The sequence below is a fragment of the Ruditapes philippinarum genome, unplaced genomic scaffold (assembly GCF_026571515.1).
Source record: "Ruditapes philippinarum isolate M1 unplaced genomic scaffold, ASM2657151v2 ctg4794_1_1_1_1, whole genome shotgun sequence".
Lineage (NCBI taxonomy): Eukaryota > Metazoa > Mollusca > Bivalvia > Venerida > Veneridae > Ruditapes > Ruditapes philippinarum.
Genome location: NW_026857492.1, coordinates 39,241 through 65,283, shown reverse-complemented (window position 1 = coordinate 65,283; position 26,043 = coordinate 39,241). Strand labels below are relative to the sequence as shown.

At 32.6% G+C, this 26,043-nt stretch overlaps 1 protein-coding gene across 1 annotated transcript; it reads right to left on the bottom strand.

Annotated features, from left to right (window-relative positions):
* Nucleotides 1-354: 354 nt before the first annotated feature.
* On the bottom strand, nt 355-25,824 carry LOC132749930 (paraplegin-like). The gene is made up of 13 exons (XM_060739873.1): nt 25,389-25,824; nt 17,802-17,910; nt 16,661-16,837; nt 12,966-13,078; nt 11,071-11,154; nt 9,425-9,549; nt 8,932-9,073; nt 7,723-7,884; nt 6,787-6,931; nt 3,691-3,790; nt 2,958-3,081; nt 1,141-1,303; nt 355-491 (listed from the first exon to the last, which is right to left on the bottom strand). The coding sequence occupies exons 1-13, from the start codon at nt 25,530-25,532 to the stop codon at nt 370-372; spliced, it is 1,710 nt and encodes a 569-aa protein (XP_060595856.1). The 5' UTR covers nt 25,533-25,824; the 3' UTR covers nt 355-369.
* Between the last annotated feature and the right edge of the window lie 219 nt (nt 25,825-26,043).

Below are 26,043 nucleotides of genomic sequence, written 5' to 3'. Positions count from 1 at the left end.
TTTATTGTTTTTTCATCAAAACAACATAGAGAGAATTTCCTTTTTGTTGGGTTTTATTTTGCACCAGCACAGTATAGGTCATATGGTGACTTTCCAGCTTTACTGATGGAGGAAGACCTATGGTGCCCTCCCATACATTATTTCAGGCACAAATAGGCACCCGAGTATAACCACTGACGTACTGTAAGCTAGCTGGATAGCTTCCTCACATGAAAGACTCCAAAGTACCTGTCAGGTTTTGAACCCACAGCAGTAAAGGGAAAGTGGTTTGAAGTCAAGGACCTTAACCACTCAGCCAAGGACTCCCTGCATAGAGTGAAAAGAAAATGCGCTAAAAATTGCAGAATGTCAATATGTCAGACCACCTGTTTATAACTCACCAGCAATAATTCTTTCTATTGCAAATTCGAAATCAGAAGCTGAGACTTCAGTATTACCAACTCTTGCAGCATGTATAGCTGCCTCATTACATATATTAGAAATATCAGCTCCTACAAATATAACAATAACAGATTTTACCAATATACACTTTTCAAACAAAATATTATAATTTTCACCCTCATTCATAAGCAGACTTGATTAAAGTATGTGATTTTTCACCTATATATGTTTTTCATTGCGCCCTGTGGATCTCCCAATTTTCCAGATATAGTTAATACAGAATTTGTTTCAATTCATTTGTGAAGGATACTATAAACAAATAGGCAAACTCCAATCTGTTCTTTGAACCATCCAGCAGTACTAAGCAATGAGTGTACCCTTTATTGCTCAAAGAAAAATATTTTTTTTTCCCTCCACGGAGCCATCACTCCTGTCTTAGATTACAAGTCTGATGTGTTACCTGTCATCTGCTCCAGGCTTTTTTTCACCAGCTGCCAATAAACCACTGGTCAAATTCAACACCTTTTAAATTATAAAGACTTTCATTAATAACTATCTTAATCAAATAACCAACATGTTGCTCATCCGCACAGTCTGTACATGATCCATGCTGTTCGCTATCGTTTTCTCTGTTTATAAGCGAACAGCATGGATCCTGATCAGACTGCGCAGATGCGCAGGCTGGTGTGGACCCATGTTGGTCGCAAACCCATTATGTTGGTTTTGTCATGGCGCGGCTATCTAGTAATGTATACTTACCACTCATACCAGGTGTTAGTTTGGCAAGTTTATTGGCATATGTTGACACTGGGCTCTTTAATTTTAGTTTGTTTAAATAAAGCTCAAACAATTCTGTTCTTTCCAACAGCGTGGGAAGGTCTATCATTATATGTCTATCAAATCTTCCGGGGCGTAATAATGCCTGTATAAAGATACAAGTGAAAAGGAATATGTTTCATTTAAGGTTTTATTAAATACAATAATTAAAGTATATTTGACTGTTTGGGTTTTACGTCGACACAGTATTGGTCATATGGCGACGTTCCAGCTTTACTGTTGGAAGAGATCAGGTGCCCTTCAGTGTATATATAGTTAATAGTACACTACTACATGTTTGTAACATTGCTTTACATTTGAGCCGCATCATGACAAAACCAACATAGTGCATCCGCGCAGTCTGATCAGAATCCATGCTGTTCGCTATCAGTTTCTCTACTTGTAATAGAGTTGGTAAGCGGATGCGCAGGCTGGTCTTGATCCATGCTGGTCGCAAACCCATTATGTTGGTTTTGTCGTGACACGGCTAATTTTATATCAGTTATATACACAGCTACGTGTTGTGTTATCATGTTTTGTGACATTATGATGTCACGTTTTTTTTCTCAAATAAAGAAATTATGCAGTATTTGTAATATATAATTACTACATTAAAATATAATTTGTTATAATTATAGACTTTTGCCAAGTTATATGACCTTGTTTGTAATATAACCCTCACCTAGAAACAAGAGTTATATAAGCTAACAACAATCTGTACTGTCAGCACTGGGTTATATGTGTCAAACACACAGATATTTAACATGGTAACCATGTTGACATGGTACCCTTACTGACCACTCTGCACTCACACCAGACTGATCTGTCCTAGTAATATACCCTAGTTTTGCTTGATTACAAAAACACGTATCCCTTTTTTGTTTGAAACCACTTAACTATTACCATACTGATTTGCATTTACCACCAATATTGAGCAAGGACAGCCTGTCCATCTACCCAGTCTGTCCTGACTCTAAAATATATGCTGATAATTATATCTTCATCTTGATATCACCTAAATTGATAATGGACAGTTCCAAAAATGGAAGCTGGACAAGTCCATTTATGAAATTCAGCAGGTTATGGTTAAGTTATTAGAACCACTTGATATAATGGTCTTGTGTAAACCTGGCCTGGAATATTATTACCTATGACATGATAGAAATAAATGCAGTGAGAACAGACCAAGTAAGTTGTGCCAAATGCTGGTGAATTGTGTATCACATTGTAACCATCTCTGTAACTGTGTGTTTTTCTTTTATCTTTAAGTCAAAGGACCTCTTTGAGATTTTCAATAGGAGTTTTTTCTTTCTGTTGCCATGGCAACCAGAGTTCCGCATGGAATATGATTCTTTGAACAATTTTCAAAGGTGACTACCCCAGGAACATTCCTGTAAAGTTTGGATGAAACTTTGGCTTAGTTGTTTAAGAGTAGATGCTGTTGAAAGTAAAAGTTTAAGGACGGACGCCGGCAGACGAAAATCGATTACAAAAATAACAGCAGCAAACTATACCCATAGTTTACATAATAGGGTATTTGTTTTATACAGCTCCTAAGCATCAAATATTGTAGTTGACAGGTTTTTGGACCTTTCACCATTTCAAGTCATTTCTTTTGTTTTCTTTAGTTGTTTTCTAAGCTACATTCCATGCTATCATTATTTTGCAAAAAAAAAAGAGTTACTATTCTCTTTTGCTAACTTTACCACGTGATCATACAGGCTTAAATATTGAAAGTGTGCAAATAGTAGATAAGATACCTTGTCAAGCACATCAGCTCTATTTGTTGATGCTAGGATAATTACATCTTTTCTCTCATTCATACCATCTAACTCTGTCAGTAACTGGTTTAACAATTGTTCGTCTGACTGATTTGACTGCCCCCTGAAATGTCGAAGCAGTGTTTTTAGACTGATTTGACTGCCCCCTGAAATGTCGAAGCAGTGTTTTTAGACTGATTTGACTGCCCCCTGAAATGTCGAAGCAGTATTTTTAGCCTGATTTGACTGCCCCCTGAAATGTCGAAGCAGTGTTTTTAGACTGATTTGACTGCCCCCCGAAATGTCGAAGCAGTATTTTTAGCCTGATTTGACTGCCCCCTGAAATGTCGAAGCAGTACTTTTACAATGATTTGAATGTCCCCTGAAATGTCGAAGCAGTACTTTTACAATGATTTGACTGCCCCCTGAGATGTCGAAGCAGTGTTTTTAGACTGATTTGACTGCTCCCTGAAATGTCGAAGTACTTTTACAGCTATCAAAGTCATTCCTCCAAAACTATACAGCATTATAGTTCTAACTCTTGTTTGACTAAGTAAATTCTGATTTCGGCAACAATTACAAATAAAACATTACTTTAAGCAAATGTTTACCATATTTGATATTATAAATGCTGCATGACTCTGTACTGGTAATACATACCTGTTATTACCACCACTATGGTTTAAGATATAGAACATGTATTTAAATAATTACTAAAATATCATGTACTGACCTGACCCTACCAATTGCATCTATTTCATCAATGTAAATAATACAAGGAGCATTTTCGCGAGCGTTTTGAAACAATTTTCGTACTTTGCTTGCTCCAGCACCTAAAATAATTCAATAAAATAGAAAAAAAACAATAAAATATTGTAGTTCAAATAAGATTAAGTTAATAACATACATTTGTCTTACAATGTTTTATCAGATAAACCGCGGCGAGGGAGTGTAATAAAGCCATTTAATAAATACGATATTACACAAGTGTATTAACACTTTGATGTGACGTCATTTGCGCTATAAACATAGCGCTATTTAAGCGCGCTAATGTTAGCGTCACACTATAGGCATGTCAAATAAAAGTGACTATTGTTAACAGTTTACCATTCTTATTTTATATATGTGATAAATAGAATATTATATTTGTGTAGATTAAATACTAAATTTATTGAACTCGTTGAATAAAACAATATGCTCGCCAGAGGCTCGCATATGATTTTATTCAACTCGTTCAATAAATCTAGTATTAAACCTACACTCATTCAATATCCTCTATTTACTGAACTTGAACAGAATGTTCATTATTTTACTTATGCAATATGTCAAAGCTCTGTAAAGATATAATTGGGATGGGGGAGGTAGGGGTATGAGTGGTGAGATGCTTTTAGAAGAAATTGTGAAGTAGAATCAACAACTGATTATAACTGACACCAGCTAATCACATTAGTATGTAAAAGTTTGTTTGATTGGGTTTTATGTCGCACTGGTACAGTACTGGTTGGAGAGATAACTCCGTCACTAAATCACTATTTTTTCTAAATATCTTTTTTATTTTTGTGTATATTTTAAATTTTTACCCACCTAAACAAAGTTAGGTTCAAACATTTATAATCATGTGCAAATTTCCTTTCTTTAAATGGAAACTTGTACTTCCTTAAGGTCTTGAATAAGGTATCCGAAACATGGTCTTTTTAACCCTGGACAGTAGATAAAGTCGACACTTTAATTTTAAAGTAAATACTAGCTTGAAAATTAGAATTAGTCATTTATTTTAACATTTTATACGCTTTATCTCAAACTCCTCACAGTGATTACCTCCCTTGGCAGAATTGTAATCACTGCCTTCACAGACGTCACATGATGATGAAAGTCACATGACGTAACCTCGAAATTCAAATGTAAATATCGACCGTTACATAGAAAATCTAACGTCATTTTTCTCTTTCTGTTTTATTTTTAACTTTTTGTACCTACGTCAGTTATATTTTATCAAAAAATTATCAAAAGTATACAAAATAATGAAAAATAAATTAAAAAGCTAAAAAATATAAAATATTAAAATATTGATATTTCAATGTTTGTGATGGCAGAAATCTCTGTACTGATAAGGGGAGATCACTGCATAGGAGATTGGCTTTATCTATGCCTTATTGATAATTTAACAAATTTTTAAAGAAATTTTCCCAAGTCACTACCCTGTATTCAAGACAATTCTTAACTACCGTCTGGAAGTTAAGTAAAAAGAACATTTTGTGGCTGTTTTTGTAACAAAAAATTGTGGTCAACATAAACACATTTAAAAGTTTACCAAATTTAAAAATCTCATCACAGTCTGTCCTTCTCCTTTATTACTAGGTGACCATGTGCTTGTTTGTTGACAAGAAAAAATAAATAAAAAAATTACACCAAGTGTTGGGTTTATCTCTTCAACCAGTATAGGTCATTTGGCAATTCCAGCTTTACTGGTGGAGAAAGACCTCACATGCCCGTTTGTGCCTTCAATAATGCACCTGACTAGAAACACTGACGTTCCGTAAGCTAGCTGGATAGTTTTCTCACATGAAAGAATCTGGTTTGAAGTCAACAACCTTAACCACTCAAACATTAGCATGTGAAAGTTTGTTTGTTTGGTTGGTTTTAAGTGACACAAACATTGTAAAGTCATATGGCCACTTTCCAACTTAACTGGTGGGGGGAAGACCTCAGGTGCCCTCTGTGCATTATATTAGGTGCAAGTGAGCATCTGAGTAGAACCACCAACACTCTGTAAGCTAGCTGGAAACTTTCCTCACAAGAACAAATCCAAAATTGCTGGTTTGACTCAAACAAATGACGCGTCATTTTGCAGGTGGCTACATATTAACGCACTATACCATATATCCAAGCTCTGGGCAGTGTTGTTTATTAAGAGATTTTTAAATCAAGTTTCCTATACAACTCAATGTTACAAATAAGATCCAAAGGCAGGGCAATTTTTAACTACAGTGCCATTATTAATATAACCTACGAATAGGAAATGTTAAATGTAAAACATCTATGCCATGTAGTGTCACATAAGAGGATTAAGCTTTCCTTTCCCATATAAGTCTATGTAAAGTAATTGACCCCTATGGTTTGGCCAATTTTGACCTTTATATAAAATTTTATTATGGTGAACCAGGTTACACTACATGGCAAAAATCTCAGCTCTGTACATGGCAATTTCTGAGAAGATTTTAATGTGTTGTCCTAGATTCATGTAAAATATGTGAACCCAAGGGTTAGGCAAATATTTACCCTGGGATAATGATATATGTTAATATGTTACTTTTGTTGAAGATAAAAGATGATGCTTCTTGCTAAATATCTAAGCTTTGGGCATTATAGTCTTTAAAAGAAAATTTTTAAAGTGTAATAATACAAGGTTTATCGTTTAAATGCTTTGTAATTAATCAATCAGAACTACCTGCCTTCATTACTATATTCCAAAGTATTTAAACTCAAACTTTGCATTTTTCTAGAACGAACTTAAAATTGATATCTATTTCCTGATAGGTATGTACCAATAATCATGGTGATAGCAATATAATTGAGCCGTGTCACGACAAAACCAACATAATGGGTTTGCGACCAGCATGGATCAAGACCAGCCAGCGCATCCGCGCAGTCTGATCAGGATCCATGCTGTTCGCTATCAGTTTCTATACTGGTTATAGAGTTTGTAAGCGAACAGCATGGATCCTGATCAGACTGCGCGGATGCGCAGGCTGGTCTGGATCCTTGCTGGTCGCAAACCCATTACGTTGGTTTTGTCATGACGCGGCTCAATTATAGAATAAAATATTACCAACAAACATATCCATGAACTCTGTGGCAGCCATGTAGTAAAATGGTACGTCACATTCTGAGGCTAAAGCTTTAGCCAGCAATGTTTTACCACATCCAGGAGGTCCTAACAAAAGTGCTCCAGTAGGTGGTCTTGCTCCAAGCTTCTGTTAAACAAAACAAATAAGACTACATGTATTACCAAGTCTTGTCATTCTGAATAGATACAAAATTCAAATATCGACAACAAATATTAATAATTTCTAATATCTTATTTTGACTTTTATTAAAAAAAAAAAGAGTAAAAACTGTTACTTCATTTAGTTATTAAGAGCATAAAGTGTTCAAATACCAACAGCAGACTTATAAATCCACCTTGTTGAGCAATTGGTAAAACATGGCTAAAGTATGTTGTGTAAGTTCTGTTGAGGTTCAAACGTAATTGGGAGAAAAACATTCAAGATAAAAAACAATTTTTACTGTATTTTCGTCATTAAAAGAGGCACAATTTTATACATATAAGGAAAGAAGATAGGGGCGGCGTGGCCGAGTGGTTAACGCATCGGACTAGTAATCTCAGGATTGCTGTGGGAACTTCAAACCCTGTAAGGGTCAAGCCGTTGTTTCCTTGTGCAAGAAACTTTACATTCATTGCTTAGTCCTGGTTGGTTCCAGGAACAGATTCGAGAGTGTTTCAATAAGTTTATAGCTTCCAACACAATCATACTTGAAGTTACAAGCAAATATCTGTAGAGGTTGAAGAGATATGATCTTAAACAAGACAATGCAGATTAAACTTAAACCAAAGTCATATACTGACCTAGAGACTGATACTAACACCTGTGTGGGTAGGACAGCCTTACTATTCTTCAAATAGTTCAGCTAAAATCGAGCCAAATAAAAGGTATGAAACAGCTTCAAATTGAATAGTTAGACAACAAGTGAGAACTAAACCTACTTGAACTAAATCTCGATTCTTTAAATATTTCACAAATTCGAACACCTCCGTCTTAGCTTCATGAAGTCCTGCCACATCTTTGAAGGTCATTTTCTCTTTCATCAGTTTATCTCCACGTGTTAACGAAAATGACTCAGACATTATACTGCCATCCCATAATTTCTGAAAAAGTATTAAAATTTGTAGACTTTAATGTACAGACAATACTCCAACAGGCTTGAAAGTCACTGAATCATTTCTCTTTTCAGGTGACTTCTTGGGCACAACATAATGTACAAAAGGGCTTTAACGGCAGGCATTGATATTTCAAAAAGTTTGTGAAGCCAAGAAGATTGCAAGCAATTTTTTTTTTTTAATTAGTATCAACATTTTACATTTTAAGATACTAGTAGTATCAATTTATTTGAATTAAAGCCTCATCTTCTAAAAATCAACTTGATATATGCTCAATAAGTTTCATTTAGAGTGAAATAAAGTTTGTCCCAAAATTTAACCTAAAACTAAGATATTTGCATCCAAACATTGACCTCCAAATAAGAGAGTGACAATTAGTTTATAAATAACAGAAAACGGTTTTCAGTAAAAGCTAAAGGTATCATCTGCCTACAGGGCAAGTAGCATTATGAATTTATTTTTTTGAGATTAAGCAAGAATGCACTAAAGAGTGATTTGTGTTTACAGTTGCTGTTAATAGCACGAGGATTTTTTTCTTGGACAGCGCAAATATAAATAAACATCTTTATGAGCAACTAGTCAAAGGTAGAGCTATTTTAAGACTTGGGTGTTGGAAAAACCGATGTGGAAAAACCAATGTGGAAGATTCTTTTTATAAAAATTAAAGTTAAAAAATTGAACAAATTGTTTTTTTTTCAAAATTTCAATTATGGTTGCAATTAAATGAATCATTTCTAAACATAGAGCTGTAATTGATTCAGTGCAAAGCATATTGACGATACATCGATGTCGGATGACACATGATGGTGACACACCAATGTATCGATAAATACTCCGAATTTCTTGTACATGATTTACTTTCATACCTGATGAGTGGTATATTTTTTGTATATTTTTTTTCTGTACTGAAAACTTGATATATAGAAGAGTAAAAATGTGAACTTTTACTTCATTCACATTGTTGTCATGTTAACTAAATTTTAATAATCTCTTGCAATATTCTCTATTAGTTACAAAAGATAAATGAAAACCTACTTCTACAGTACTATCTTTAGGTACTTTATCTTTACTTCGAGTCACAAACTTCCGGAGTCTCATAAATATCCATACTGTAGAAAATACATAAAAAGCTGCAATAATCCTAAGCAACTGATGCTCCCTTTCTGTGAGTAAAACTCTAAAATAAAACAAAAAGATATAAGGTCTTGTCCAAAGTCAAACTAAAAATCATTATTTATTATTATGAACTAATATATAATACAGAATTATTTTTATTAATGATTTTACATTACTGGAGAGTCAATAATTGTTTTATTTTTTAAAGAAAAATATTTTGGATTTTTTGGATTGCCCTTTCCTTATGGATTTTAAATCTATATAACGTACGATTTTTATTCTATAAAATGTGGCAGTGAAGAGAGGGAAGGGGGTATTAAAAAGGAAACAATACAGATTTTTTTTTGGGCTCAAATTTATGTGTAATACATGATAATAATCTGAGGTAAACACAACAAAATATAAAACTAACTTATCAGAGTAGTTAACAGGAATGCTCTCTGTCTTCTGTACATTTAAATCGCTTTCAAGCTGGCGCAGTTTTTTCTCAAAACCATGACTTGCCAACTCAATATTCAACTTTTCGTCAGCCATGTTCTGTTGAAAATAAAAAACAATAACCTCGTTTGAAACAACTGATGCTCCTAAAAATAGGGAAAATGTGCGAGTGATGAAACAGTTAAATCTTGTCCAGCTTTATTTGTCATCCAATAAAAATGCTGTTTTTCTTAAAAATTCTGTTTGTTAATTTTCAGAACAAAAGTTGATACTATATCAAATTCCATTCATAGTCGCCTTATATTTTTCATAGTGCTTCCTTGAACCATGTTCATAACAAGAGCTGTTGGTAGGACAGCACGCTCAACTATTCTTAGTGCTTGATAGTAAAAGAGCCTTGATAATGTAAAGTTTTCTAAGTTAACAAATGGGCCAAATTTTTCTTTAAATCCATGTTACAGATATAGGCCTTGGAGATGGTCCTATTATGTTCTCAAAGAAATGTATAAAATTTCCACTTGTTTCAAAGACAGATGTCAATGGAATATGAAAATATCTGAGGTTGTATGCAAACTTTAATGTAAATTCTAAGTCGAAAAAAGGGCATAACCTGTCAAAATGCTTGAATTACTTCCTCTTGTCCACAGATTGGGGTCATGATGGTGAAAAAATGTGCAAAGTTTCAAAGCCATATGTCAATGGACTTTGAAAATATTTGAGGTGTTACAAAAACATTAACGTAAATTCTAAGTCAAAAAAGGGGCATAATTCTGTCAAAATGCTTGATACAGTTACTTCCTCCTGTCTACAGGTTGGGGTCATGATGGTGAACAAGTGTGCAAAGTTTCAAAGCCATATGTCAATGGACTTTGAAAATATTTGAGGCTTACAAAAACTTTAACATAAGTGGTTACACCAACGACGACACCGACGCTCGGGTGACTAGGATAGCTCTACTTATTCTTATCCAATAGTCGAGCTAAATATAGACAGATAGTGATGTAATTAAGTGAATATTAATGAAGCCAAATAAAGCCTGACACTAAGTATCATAGCGTTCATCCATAGCTGTTTTACAGAAATAAGAAACATTCTCCGGTTGCTATCTTCTAATTTCTGTAGAACAGCATGGATGAACACTAAAATATACATCATGATGGTTATTGCTCCACTCAGAATGTGCACATAAAACAGATATATCCAACTTAGAGATACATGTTACGTACTTTTTAGCAGAAACTAACAGTTTAATAACCCATTAAAACATTTATGTTTGAGCCAGATATTAACTAGCAGCCAGTGCTTTTACAATACAAAAATTCCACTGTGTTAGAAGCTTAAAGCTTATAGACACATTTTGAATCTGTTTCCTGAAACCAATCAGTATAAAGCAACGAGAGTAAAATTTCTTGCTCAAGGAAGCAACGTTTTGCCTCTGAAGGGGTTTGAATCCACACCAAAAATGATCCTTAAGAGTACTAATTTGACGCATGAGCCACTTGGCCATGCCGCCACTTTATAGGTTATTATACATGTATAATCTAAACAACATGTTAATCATTTTTTTATTAAGTATTTTCAATATTACATTGTACTTTTTCAAAAATCATGAATTGATACCTTGTATTTTACAGGATAAAGAGTTGCTTGGGGTCTTTCTACGGCACGTCCGTCACGTCCTGCATAAATAGTAACGTGACTAACCTGAAAAAAAGATGTGCATATCATTAACCTGAAAAACTAAAGGAAACCTGCCTATTAAAATATATCATCGAAGAATACTACAAAATAACTAGAGTCTATGTGACATATCATATCTGACATTGACGGTTCATAAAAGGTCATGGTCACATCTAAATTTTTATGTCAGTTTTGCAATAAAAGTTCTTTTGTTCAAGAAAGAATCAAATCTATGAATAGATTACAAAGTTTATACAAAATAATCAAATTTCAATAATATGACCTTCAGGGTAAAGGTCGTTCAAACGTCAAAGTCATTTTAGAATAATTTGACATGCAATTTGGTCAAATGACTGTCTGTCAAATCTGTAAAAAAATACCAAAGTTATGACAATTTACTCAAATTTCAATAATTTAAAATTGAAGGTCAATTAAAGGTTAATGTCATATCAAAATAATTCTATATGTTGGTATGTCATGTGTTCTTTTCTCCAAGAATAAATCAAATTTGTACATAAATAACAAAATTATGAAAATTAAAGCAAATTTCAACATTATGACATTGGCAGTCCAGGTCAAATAAAGGTTAAGTTCATAATTGAATTATTCAACAAATGGGTTTTATCATTGTAAATGATGAGGACTAATCTCAAGGACAATGAGGAGTAACCTCAAGGATGATGAAAAGTAACCTCAAGGACAATGAGGAGCAATCTCAAGATCGATGAGGAGAAATCTCAAGGACAATGAGGAGTAACCTCAAGGATGATGAAGAGTAACCTCAAGGACAATGAAGAGCAATCTCAAGATCGATGAGGAGAAATCTCAAGGACAATGAAGAGAAATCTCAAGGATAATGAAGAGTAACCTCAAGGACAATGAGGAGCAATCTCAAGATCGATGAGGAGAAATCTCAAGGACAATAAAGAGAAATCTCAAGGATAATGAGGAGTAATTTCAAGGAAGATGAGAAGTAATCTCAAGATCGATGAGGAGAAATCTCAAGGACAATGAAGAGAAATCTCAAGGAAGATGAGAAGTAATCTCAAGATCGATGAGGAGAAATCTCAAGGACAATGAAGAGTAACCTCAATGACAATGAGGAGTAATCTCAAGATCGATGAGGAGAAATCTCAAGGACAATGAAGAGAAATCTCAAGGATAATGAGGAGTAATTTCAAGGAAGATGAGAAGTAATCTCAAGGACAATAAGAAGTAACTTCTATGTCGATGAGGAGTAATCTCAAGGAGGATGAGGAGTGATCACAAGGACAATGAGGAGAAATTTCGAAGAAAATGAGGAGAGATCTCAAGGACAATGAGGAGAAATTTCGAAGAAAATGAGGAGAGATCTCAAGGACAACGAGGAGTAAAAGTCAAGGAAGATGAATGCAACCAGTGTCTCTTACACAACAGGCATACTATATTGTGCAATTACATGTATTACTAAACTGTTGTTCTTGTAGTTTCAGACAAATTTTTTATATACATTTTTTATATCACACGCCACAGTTTTTGTTCATTTCTGACCATAGGGACATAATCAAATCACTATGCAATATTACTTCACAAGTTGCAATAATCTTAGCTTTTAGCATTATAGTTTCTGATAAAAATATTTTTTGTTGAAATTCTTATTTTACCTGCTGCCCTCTCTGTGCATCTGACAGAATACATTAACATAAAATTTGACGAGGAACATCTGAGGCTCATTCCAGTGAAGTTAATTCAAAATCTTGGGGTCGAAATTGCAGACAACTATGGAAGATGAACAAAATTTAACAATGATCACATTATGCTCAAACAAAACTTCTCCAAATAATGTTGTAACATACCCTGCCTTTCATAAGATAGTCTTTCACAAACTCTTCATATTTCACTGTTTTGCCTTCAGGCTTTGGTCCTGACAAAAACCAAGACATCACGATTGATATAAGAAAAGCAATCCCTACAAACAAAATAAAACATATTCAATAATGTTTCAAATTATTCATGTGTCATGTACACATACTTATTTCATCAAAAATGTATGACAAGAGGGCCATGATGGCCCTAAAATAGCTTACCTTTATATAGGCCCCCGGGGCGGGACCAATTTTAACCCAGGAGCTTTTATTTGAACAAACTTGGTAGACACCCATTAGAAGATGTTTCATGATAAATATCTAAGCACTAGCTCTTTGGGTTTTTTTAAAAAAAGATTTTTTAAAGTTTTTTCTTTCGGTTGCCATGACAACCAGAGTTCTGCATGGAATTTAATTCTTTGAACAATTTTTTTAGGTCACTACCAAAGGAACATTCCTGTGAAGTTTGGATGAAATTGGCTTAGTGGTTTACAGGCTGTCAACAAGGTCTTATCCAAAATAAAGGAGGAATATAGGAATATTTTTGCACGAAATATAGGAGTTTTTGGACCATTTTGAGGCAAAAAATAGGAGTTTTCAACTTAAATTGTTTAACTTACCAATGCTTATATAAATGTAAATTATTCTTACTTTTACACATGCTGTTTCTACAATAAAATGTCTACCGTATAAGGGAAGGACACCATTAGCAGGCTGTTCAGCACCTTCCAACATAAAATTAGGGCGAATTTTAGGGTACGTAATAGAAATTTTAGGGCTAAAATTTGTAATTTTATAACTAAATAAACTCAGGTCCCAAAGGACCATGATGAGGGCTAATCTTTGCATATTTGACACAAAAGTAACTCACAAATAATGTTCTAGTTTAGTTAGAGCAAAGGTGCTACCAGTGTGGACTCACTGGTCAACTGCCTCCCCTGCGGAAATGGTCTTAGTCAAATCATGTTCAAACCATATTTTTAAACTGGCTGAACATGTCAAAAAGAACATGTTTTACCTATGTTTTGGGAATGTTATAACCACAAATGTCTAAAAGGAATTCTTATACAGTGAAATTCTTGCACAATGCAGCTTTTGAATATGGACAAATGAAATTTTTTGTACAAGTAAAAAGGAAAAAGGCATTTGCCTTAGTACAGTCATTTGAATAAATGGGAAGCATATATAATCAACACAAAGAATTGCACATCAAAAAAGTTCATCACAGAGACCATTCAATTGCAGTTTATCTAGATCACATAATTGCAAAATGTGTGTACATTGTAATTGGAAATGAGCATTATATTACTGAACTGCCAAATTATTTTTGAGTGAGATTAATTATATGAGTCTGCATTTTCCTAAATATCACCATATGTATGAAAAGAACAAGAATTGAATGAAATTGATAATTATGTAGCAAAATAAGCAATTTCTTCTACAGAGACATTGGAAAGGATAAATAAGTATGAGGGAAAGAATTAATTTTTCAAAGTCTACGTTAACCCATTCAGTACTTTACAATGTTGTTTTGATATTATGCAGATTTAAATAAAAGAGTTGTGAGTAAACAAATTCTACAATAATTTTTGACAACAATTTATACATGTTTTTAATTAAGATTGTGTTACAACAGCTTCATAATGATCATTTTTAAATATGATATGATATAAATGGTTACAAGTTATAAGTATGTTTATAACAAAAGATAAAAAAAATGAGGAATTTCAGTGAAAAAATAGGGCATCTTTAGGAATTCCCTTTGAATTTTTAATTTTTTTAGGATTTTAGCAAAACTGAAAAATTAGGACTTTTTTTTAGGAATTTGAGGGACGCAGCGGACAGCCTGCATTAGCTTTGAACCACAGCATCAGCATCCCGGCAGAAAATTACAGCAATGCATGACCATCATCTGAATGGTCACCTGTAATAAAGTTGACATACTGATGCACTGCTTTTCATGGTGACCATGCAGATTGCTATGTGGAGCACAGCAGCCTTGAGCATAGTAATGTGATGCTGATGCAGGCATACACTTTCTCTTACCTGTAAAATACAAAAGGCCAAAAGCAGTACCAAAATTTAAATCTCTTTGAATTCCTTGGCAATATATTTTTAAAAAAATATAGGAAAAATATTCAAAATATAGGAGAATATAGGAAAAATAGGAGGCTTTTTAAAATATAGGATTCCGACCCAAAATATAGGAGTTTTATAGGAATTGGTGGTTGACAGCCTGGGTTTATGAAGAGATGTCATTTAAAGTAAAAGTTTACGGAAAACGGTGACAGGTGAGCTAAAAAGGACAAACTCCCATCGATTACAGTGTGCTCAGGTCAGTTAGTGTGAGTGCTTAAATGTTGCGTACTAGACTATGCTATATAACAAATTTTAATTTACCATGTTAGATTTTACAAGTAGTCCTATTATGAAAATGGTAGCTAAAAATTAAACTTTAAAGTTAAATCATACTGTCATTATTGAGATCATCAAAGGTTAACATGATAACATCTAATGTCCACATAGTCAACATTTCATTGCTATTTCTTAAAACTTATACAAAAGGTCAACGGTTAAAGGTTAAGTTAATAGTTAACCTATGTGACATGAAATTTCACCCACAAAACTCTTATTATGTGACCTAAATTTGTAGGCCATTTATACCCTTTGACAGGATTTAGAGCAGTTTGATGACCTTAAGAAATTAACGCAGAAGAAGAAATAATTTGTCATTTAGCAGCAAAATCTGAACAAAGTGGTATTTAGGCTTCTATACAAAATACTGAATCACTATATCTGTACTTGTACTAAATGTGAAAGATGATTGAGCTATACTAAATGAATATCATTTTGGAAACTGTAACAGGATGCCAAAAATAAACTAGAACTGCAAGTCTGATGTGTCGCCTTGTGAACAGTATAGCTGTCACTAATATAGGTTATTTGTCAAGAGTGCTAATGGGCAATAACTCATAAAATAAGAAGTGCAGAGTACAGGTTCTTGTGTACTGCACTTCTTCTTAATAAGATCTATCATCCTATGAAGATTCAAGTCCATAGCTTTTATAGCTTAGGTGAACTGGCCGTGATAAAAATAAAGTAAGAAAATCAACAAAGGGCAATAACTAAAAAGTCATGGAGTACCGGTTCTTGTGCACTGCACTTCATCTCAATGAGATCTATCATCATATAAAGTTTTATGCCTGAAATTTTTATACTTTAGGAGAAATCGCCCGGACAAAAATAAAGTATGAAAATTAACAAAGGGCAATAACTCCAAAAATAAGAAGTGTTCTTGTGCACTGCACTTCTTCTTAATGAGATCTATCATCATATGAAGTATCAAGTCCATATCTTTTATAGTTTAGGAGAAATGGCCCAGACAATAATAAAGTATGAAATTTAACAAAGGGCAATAACTAAAAAATTAAGCTTCTTGTGCACTGCACTTATGGTTATTGAAAGAAGCATGCATACCAAGTTTGGAGTCAATCTGACTTAATGTGACTGAGTTATGCTCCATACAAGCCTTAGGGGACGCCAACCACTGCCAACAAAAGTGACCCCTATATGTTGCCTTTTCAAGGCGACACAAAAAGATGTTAGAAATAATACTAATGCATTAGCATTTTTTTGGGGCTTAATGGGCCTTTACCATAACCCATCTAGTAGAAACATATTCATACAAAAATCTAAAGAATTGGTTATCCTTAGCAATTCTGTTGTATTGACATGTTTTTTATCCTCGTCTGTTTTCTTTCCATCATCTTTTTTTTTCTCATCCTCATTTTTATTCTTATCCTCATTTTTATTCTCATTTTTTTTCGCCTCATCTTTTTCAGTACTGTAAAAGCGATAGTTTCCTGAAATAAATAACAATGTTTGTTTTGTTTGCATATATGGTGCACCAACACAATTTACATCATATTGTGATGAAACTGGAAAGATCACTTTGGCTAACCTTGGGTGTTACAACAAACTTAGGTCAAAACCACCTCACCCCCTGAAGCTAAGAGATGCATAGACTCCAGTAATTCAAACTCGTTTAGTCATCTTTAACCACAAGCAGGGATGAATGGTGGCATCAATTCTGGTGCCTCAACCCTTAAGGGCAACCCCTCAGCCACAAGGGGATAAATAATATAGAGTAACTACTAACTTTGAATTACTCTTAAGACTACCTCTTTACATATATACCAGAACAAAATGTTCTGTACTACATAATAAACATTTTAAATCAGTCTTTGCAATAAATATAAGCTTCACATTTAATCATACAAATACACAAAAAGAATATTATTTTTGTGAAAACATCCTCTATATGTTATGTTAGTAATATTTTTTTTTTATTGTGTTTTTAAGTCATAATCATGGAAACCTTCTAGTTTCATTTGGAAGAGATCTTCGAGGCTAAAATCTTCTACAAGCCAGTTACATGGATAGAGATAACTTTCATACATAAAATAATCTACTATCCAATGTAGAATCTTTCAAAGCCAGTGTCTTTTACAAATGCATTGCAGATCTACATATGAGCCGCGTCACGTCAAAACCAACATAGTGCGTTTGCGACCAGCATGGCTCCAGAACAGCCTGCGCATCCGCGCAGTCTGATCAGGATCCATGCTGTTCGCTCACAGACCCTATAACAAGTAGAGAAACTGATAGCGAACAGCATGGATCCTGATCAGACTGCGTGGATTGGCAGGCTGGTCTGGATCCATGCTGGTCGCAAACCCATTATGTTGGTTTTGTCATGACACGGCTCATATATATCTTAGAAGTCCCTTCCTACCCACCCAGACCATTAAAAAATCATATTCTTACCTAAAGATGACCTTGACGGGAGGCAGTCAATGGTACTTGACCTTAATAAAAGTTTACGTACAGCCTTATATTCCTTTTTCAGTTGTTTTACTTGCATAAAGGTGCATTTCTGTAATAGAAATCAAAATTTGCCATATTTAACTCAGAAGCAAATCGCTACCAAAAGTGTGATTTATGAGTTAACTATGATGATATACCATATCAGGTTAAATTACCCTAAACTGCTTTGCCAACATTTTTGAGCTATGGAAACGCCAAGATTCACTACAAGTAAAAAAGTCCATTGTTCAAAACAATGTCAAGATTTTGGGGTAATTTTTCAAGTCTGATATTCACAGTAAATAAGATAGATGACTTAATATTTACAGTGGTGATTGACATACATGTACATATCTATTGTGCTAGTAGCAAGTAGACATGAACATACACCTTTATCAAAAAATTGAGAAATTGGAGCATGGGCCATGTGTACTGTTTTACCAGGTTGTCTTGAACTTAAAATCTGTTCTACGAGGGGTGATCCAGAAATAACCCGACTTACTCTCTAACATATTTATTCTTTACGATTTTTGCATGAAGTATGTACCAAACGTAATTCAGATCAAACTGATTCTGTTGGAAATTAAAATAGTATTCTTCAGATGTATTCCGTTGTTTTATGCGTAGTCATGGAAACACACTAGCGCAAGAGTGGGGGAAGTCATTTTTCATTCACGAATTGCTATTTTATAGCTTATATTGAACATATTTTGGACTTCTCATTTTGGAGCCAATTAACGTCAGTTTGACATAACGTCATTGACGTCTTTTATCAAAGTTACAATGTCATAACGTTTTCCGTTATCAAACAACAAACTGGACATCATCTCCGCTAGTGTCTTGACAATGGCGTCACATCAGTATCCAGAACAGCGCAAAATTATTAAATTTTGGTGCGAACTTGGTTATTCACCTACAAAAACTTATGAAATGAAAAAACAGTCATCTGCAGGAAAGATAGTATGAAAAACACAAGTTTTTGAATGGCATCGGCGATTCCGTGAAGGCAGGCAATCTCTAGAAGATGATTGAAGAGAAGGTTTTAGACGTTTGTTGACACAATCAAAGACATCATTCTCAGCAACAGGCATGTTGTTACGAGCCAGGCGTAACGAGAAAGAAAAGCCAGCAACAAACTTGTAACAATAACAAATTTATTACAGAAAAATTATTAAAGAAAATTAAAACAACAAATTATGCACGTACAAATACCTGAAGTTTAAATATAAAATGTAAAATTTAAATGTTTAGTTTGATTTTGGAATGATTTTTTTTTGAATAGCACAGTTAAATTTAAGTTAAATTTAAGAACACTTTAGAATAAATTTTTACAATAAAATTTACAAGAATAATTTTAACTGTTTTAAAATAATTTAAGCTTTAATAAATTACTTAATTTTTAAGTTGAATAATACTTTAAATATATTGATGACTTTGGTTTGGGAGTATTTGACTGACTAGACGAGCCAGATGAATTACCAGAACTGAACTTGGAATTAAAATGTGAGGGTGTGGACTTTTTTTTATTCATAAATGAGACTTTGTGGGTTAAAGAATAATTATTAGCTAGACGGGCAGCTTTTTTTAAAGTTTTTACCTGTTTTTTATTTAAGAAAGATTTAACATTAGAGTGAATGCAACGTTTAAACTTTTTAACTAACATGAGCTGTTTGAGCTTTTTATGATTTTTATTTATTTTTTTAGATAGACACCACCGATTAAAAAGTTGTTTTTTTTTTTTTGCAAATTTGACATGGGTTTGACCAATTTTTTTTTAGAATTTTTGAATTTTTGCCTGTAGGCCTTTGGTACTAACTTATAACCTTTAAGAATTAATTTTTTTACATTATTATAATTAGAGCTTTGTTTAACAGTAAGTTGTGTTATAGATTTTACGCGCTTTACCAATTAAGACGCTTTGTAAAAGTAATGTTTAGTGCTTTTTTGGCCATTTTAAATTTTTAGCAACCTTTTTAAAATGAAGAAAATACTTATTAACTTTTTTTTTTGGAAAGGTGGAACAAGCCTAATATTTTTAGTGACATTAAATTTTGAATTTATTTTATGTTTAAACTGATTTGCTTTTTTTTTTATTTTTAATTTTTTTATTTTTAACTGAATTTTTTTTTTTTTTTTTTTTTTTTTTTTTTTTTTTTTTTTTTTTTTTTTTTTTTTTTTTTTTTTTTTTTTTTTTTTTTTATTTTTTTTTTTTTTTTTTTTTTTTTTTTTTTTTTTTTTTTTTTTCTTTTTTTTTTTTTTTTTTTTTAATTTTATTTTTTTTAGTTTAAATTTAAATTGAAGTTTAAGCTTTTTTATTTTTATTTTAGAAATTTTAGAGTGTTTTTTAACAATGTGAGAAAGTGCATTTTGTTTAAAAATATTTTTATTTACAAAATAATGAATTAGAAGATTTTTAATTTTTTGTTTAAGCATTGAAGATTTAATTTTTGATAAATTATACTTTTTTGCAAGATGAAAAAATTATTTTTTTTTCCCAAATTTTTTTTACCTTCGGGGAAGGGTTTTAGTTTAAAAAACTTTTTTAAAATTTAAAAAGACATATGCTTGGTTGCGGGTTTTTTAAAATTGGGAAAGTGATGTTTTTTAAAAAATTTAAAAAAATAAAAGGGTAAAACTTAAAAAACCCAACTTTTAATTATTTAATAAAGAAATCCCGGTCAAAAATTAAAATGTAAAAAAAAATGGAAAAAATTTTTTCCAATAAGAACCCAAAATAAAAAATTAATTTCCCGGACGAGCCCCAAATTTCTGTTACGACCCCGGGCCGAAACCGGGAAAAAAAAGCCAGCAACAAACTTGAAACAATAAAAAAATTTTTTACAAAAAAATTTTTTTAAAAAATTAAAACAAAAAATTATGTTTTAAAAATTCCCTTTGAATTTTAAAATATAAAATGTAAAATTTAAATGTTTAGTTTGATTTTGGAATGATTTTTTTTTTAATAGCACAGTTAAATTTAAGTTAAATTTAAGAACACTTTAGAATAAATTTTTACAATAAAATTTACAAGAATAATTTTAACTATTTTAAAATAATTTAAGCTTTAATAAATTACTTAATATTTAAGTTGTAAAATACTTTAAATATATTGATGACTTAAAAGGTAACTGATGACTTAAAAGGTTACTGATGACTTAAAAGGTACAAGTAATGAAAAATGTTTTTTTATATATATTAACTAAGAAGTTTTTAGAATAGTTTTTTATTTACTACAGTAATTATAATTTAGCAACTTTAACAATAAAGATTATTTTAGAAATTTTTTATTTAAATATAATGCATGAGTTTTTTACAACAGTTAAGAACCTTTTAGTACATACATGTAGTTTATGTTTTAAAAATAGAACAATGATAATATTGGAAATACCAACTGGTTAGATATAAATTATATACATGTAATATGTTGCATACATAACAGTGTAACCATACTAGATGTTTGTGATGTTACTGGATATAGTTACGGGACTGTACATCGAGTGATCACTGAACAATTAAATATGTCTAAAGTCAGCGCCAGATCAGAAGTGTGTGGATGTAAACGGTGATTACATAGAAAAGTGACTGTCAGAATAACTTTGGGTAACGTCAACGCCGTCAACGTTTGATTGATGACTGCCCCAGCACACGCAGAACACAAAGTGTGTTTGTATGTATATTAGTGTTGTTTATTGCCATAATGCATTGAAATTTTCAGGAGTCATGCATTAAACATTGAAATTAATGTCAGATATCTTTTCGGGATTTTCTCTTTGTCTATTTCTAAGTTAGTAAGTAATGCGCCCAGTCCGGTTATTTCTGGATCACCCCTCGTATATGATCAAATAAAATCATATTATGCTCAGGGCTCTTGTTAGCATTTTTGAGACTGGGGCCAGGGTCAACGCACTGGGGGAATTTCGCATGATTTTCAAATATTTTTCATTCAAGGGGGAATTTCCACAAAATTATTTCATTAAAAACAAGCTAAAAAAAAATTCAGTCGACAAATTTATCAACAATAAGCTGCTGTCATGAAATATTTTTGTTATTTCCAATGAAACTAAATTTATGCATCTTTGATACTTTGTATAAAATTTTAACTTTATTTTCAGCATTGTTTTTAAGACAAAAATTTGCTCAATTCGAAAAAGAAAATAACCGTAAATATTTTATTTCTGCACCAATTTCTAAAATTTTCTTTGTGATATGCGCCAGTCTTGGGGGAAAAATATAAGTTTTTTAACAGAATGTTGGATCTTCTTCAGTATATGAGCCGTTTTATCAAACACTTAGTAAAGCCTGAGAAGTTGTTTGTTTCAGAGCGGACTTCATTACAAGCTATTTCATTTTCTTGCATTATCTGATCTATGCCATGATTAAAAGGTCAGATTTACATCAACTGGGAGTAAAGAAGACAAAAGGGTTTTAGTTCAGAGTAAGAGCATTAGTTTAACTAATAAATCGATTTACAGTCAAATCGGCCCCAAGTCAGATTGGCCCCAAAATAGTCAAATCGGCCTCAAGTGAAATCGGCCTCAAGTCAGATCTGCCCCATTTTTTTTTCTTTATTCATTTTTCATTTTCTTTTTTAAATGTTGCATGCATATTGATAAATATCTTCTTCAGCAGTGCCGTTGCTGAAAGTTTCGCACGATAGCTTCAAGCATAAAAATTAAATGAAAGTATGAAAAAGTCAACAATTATAATATAAATGTATATTCATTTAAATGATATTATACAAATTAGAAATTTATATGAATTATATTTATATTGTATCATACACATTTTTCATGATCAATTATCAGTCAATGATCATTATATTAGCCTCTGTTAAAAAATATTACTAATGAAATTCAACTTGACATCTGTCATTTTCAATAACCAATTAATAAGTTTAGGGCCGATTTGACTAGTTTTGAAACCCATTTGACTACTTTCGGGGCCGATTTGACTAGTTTTGGGGCCAATTTGAATTGGGGCCGATCTGACTTGGGGCCGATTTGACTAGTTTGCAATAAATCAATTATATATCATACCAAATCAATCTTATTTACTCTGAGTCACTCGTGTTGGATCAGAGATACTGCAGACTAAATAATCACTCGTTATTCTCGCAGTCTCACTCTTTTGTGTACGAGAAATTTATATGAGGAAGTCAAAGACCGGGCCCGCGAAGCGGGTCCGGGCTTTGGCTTGCCCGGCTATAGACTACACGTGCATATTTAAAAGAAAATCAAATAAAAAACAATTAAAAAATATATAGAATTCTATACCTATCAAAGAAATTTTCAGTGTCAGTTTTTTTCGGGCGCCGCCATTTACAATGTAACTCAATGATAAAAGGCGGAGTATTCCGATAACGGAACAAATCTCAACTTTTCGGATCAATAATAAAGGTCGAGTGTTCCGAGTGAAAACGGAAGCGGTGCATGTAATACCGAATGACAATTTTAAAACGGAAAGAATGAAAGGAAATTTTTAACGACTTCCCCGTTCATAGGCTTTGCCTAATTTCATATTAGGTCACTGGGAATCATGCTTTTTGTGATGCCTCGAATCTCAATACTCGCAGGAATTTGCGTATTTTTTGATAATTGGTAAGAATTACAGTCAACCCTGCCCCAAGTTAACCCGGCCCCAAGTCAACCCGGCCTCAAAATTGGTCAACCCGGCCCCAAAATTGGTCAATCCGGCCCCACAGTATTTTTATTTGGTCAATGCGGCCCCAAAATTGGTCAGTGCAGCCCCAAAATATGTATTTTTCAAAGAAAACTCTTCAGGTCATTTTGTTGTATGATGGAATAAAATTATTAATTGAATATTATCAACTATAGAACAATAGTAAAAAAACGCGAATTGGCATAAAAGTGTAGGTAAATTTAATTGCGCCGATTAAGACTTTAATACGCAATGGTGATAATGAATAATTATATAACATCAACAATTATATGTAACTCAACATTATTTCAGATGTGATAATGAAACAGTTTAAAGCAATCAATTAACAAAAAAGGTATAGCTGTGAAAACAAATCCTTTAAATTCGATGTAAATTAAAGATGGTTTCATAAGTTTTAATGCGATAATTAGGAAAGAAATGCATAGAATTTCGAGTTAATTAAGTTTACAACAATCTTTTTTTCAGTTCATTTGAATGTTTTTATTGAATACGTTCATCGGTATAATTAATATTTGTTTCGTATTTTATTAACTTATTTTCAAAGAATATTTACTGTGTAAAAAAGTATTGGAATATTACTAAGTGTTTGAAAAATTGAAAGTGTTTTGTGTTTAATCATTTTATGTCATTATGACTGATAACTGTATTGATTGTGGATATATTGTGCGCGACAGACAGGAGATACCTGTGTTAGATGGCAGCATCTCTATAATTAATCTTACTTAAAAACTGTTAATGGAAACACTTTAGTGTGCTTTTGGTCAATTCTTTTTCTTAACATACAATAACATAGTAATGATTTGAACACAATAAGGTTTCTTTTCCATGATTTGTAAATAAAAAAAGTTTAGTTTTTTTCTCAAAACTTCTATCGTAGAAGGGTTAAGGTTGAAGACAGACGTCACCTTATTTTCGCGACGGTAAAAACAGTAAACTATGCACGTGTTGCTTGTTTGTTATTATTGATAGTTTTTATATAACATAAATAATAAAAGATATCACCGTTAAACTTTTGTTGTTAATTTTTATTTATTTCTTGATAAGTGTTTATATTTTAAAGCAAAAAAATAATTTTAAAAAAATGGGGCCGGGTTGACCAATTTGGGGCCGGGCTGACTTGAGGCCGGGTTGACTTGGGGCCGGGTTGACTTGTACCCATTGGTAAAGAAGGAAAAGGGCTATATTTTGAAAGTCACAAGCCAAAATCAGAAGTAAATGACTTCCAAGCTTCCACTAATGGAAGCACTGTTAAAAATAAAAATCATTAAAGGGTCATAACTCTGACCGGAAAATTATGGCAAATTATGCACTTAAATTTACTCAGGTCTAGGATTTCATGATATTTACGGACTGTCCGTAAATTCATGGATGGTCTAGAATTTTAAAGATTATTCAATCCATAAATTTAAAGATATTCAATGTGAAATTTGCTGTTTTTAGTTTTAAACTAAAATCCGCAGCTTAAGACAAGTTGTTATATTGATTGTTTATATTTACAAAGGTAATGGGGTGAGTTTCATCTTTGTATCATGATTTTGAAATTTTTGTTAAAAGTGAAAATTGAAAGTCATCAAATTGTTCTGAATCTTACCATACTGTTACATTTATTCATATAATAAGTAACCTTATCCATTTTAACCTGCGGTTTTGAATTTTAATGCAACTTCTACTATTTTCTTAGTTCATGTCTGTAAATTTACAGATCAAAAAATCTGTAAAATTATGGATCGTCCAAAAATTTACAGACTGTCCATAAATATCACGAAATCCTAGACCTGATACTAATTAATGTAAACTTGATTTTGGTAAAGTAAGTTATCGCTCCTGGCGTGACCCTTTAACTTTTTTATCCTTGAAACTTGCTCCTACCTGATTAACCGATTGAAACGTCTTTGCCTGCGATGTTTTCAAATTTACGTAAGACCTCTGACAAGTATGACGCAAGATTTTTCTTGAAGGCAGCAAAAGTGTTAACTGTTTAGGCCTAAATGGCCCAGCAAATAATTGTTCCATTTCCTTTTAATTACTGTGAAAGGTCCATTCCCTCTCTGTTATGTAAAAACAAATAAAATATGAATAATTATGTTTCTTGAACTTTTGTTTTTACCCTTTACCGGCCATCTTGATAATATGAGTTCTTGTTTGATATACTAAATTTAATCGAATATGTTCTAAACTTATTTGTAGGTCATGGTAGGAACATAAGATATTTGTGAATTGTGCATTGGCAGACTCCAATTTACACAATTTTAGTCTCCAAAATGACAACACTTATTAAATACTACAAACTGTCTGAATATTTTACAAAGCGTCAAAATAGTTCGGGTAAAAAAATATGATGAGGTGGGTATCAAGCAGAGAAATTTTGGACTGGTGCGCTGATTTTATTTTGGCGAATATTTTATGAAATGTACCTTTATTCACGAAAAGATCCTCAATATGAACAAATAAAAATGCAGGAATGCATCCGCCCACACAAACCAGCGACACACGTCCACTGGTAAGGAACCAAGCAGGACACCAA

Excerpts from the sequence above, each read along its gene's own strand:
- LOC132749930 (XM_060739873.1), bottom strand. The coding sequence starts at position 25,532 with ATGGAACAATTATTTGCTGGGCCATTTAGGCCTAAACAGTTAACACTT. Across the intron at positions 11,155-12,965 it reads ACTATCTTATGAAAGGCAGG|GTTAGTCACGTTACTATTTA; the intron begins GTATGTTACAAC and ends TCTTTTTTTCAG. Across the intron at positions 6,932-7,722 it reads AGAATCGAGATTTAGTTCAA|AAGCTTGGAGCAAGACCACC; the intron begins GTAGGTTTAGTT and ends TTTGTTTAACAG.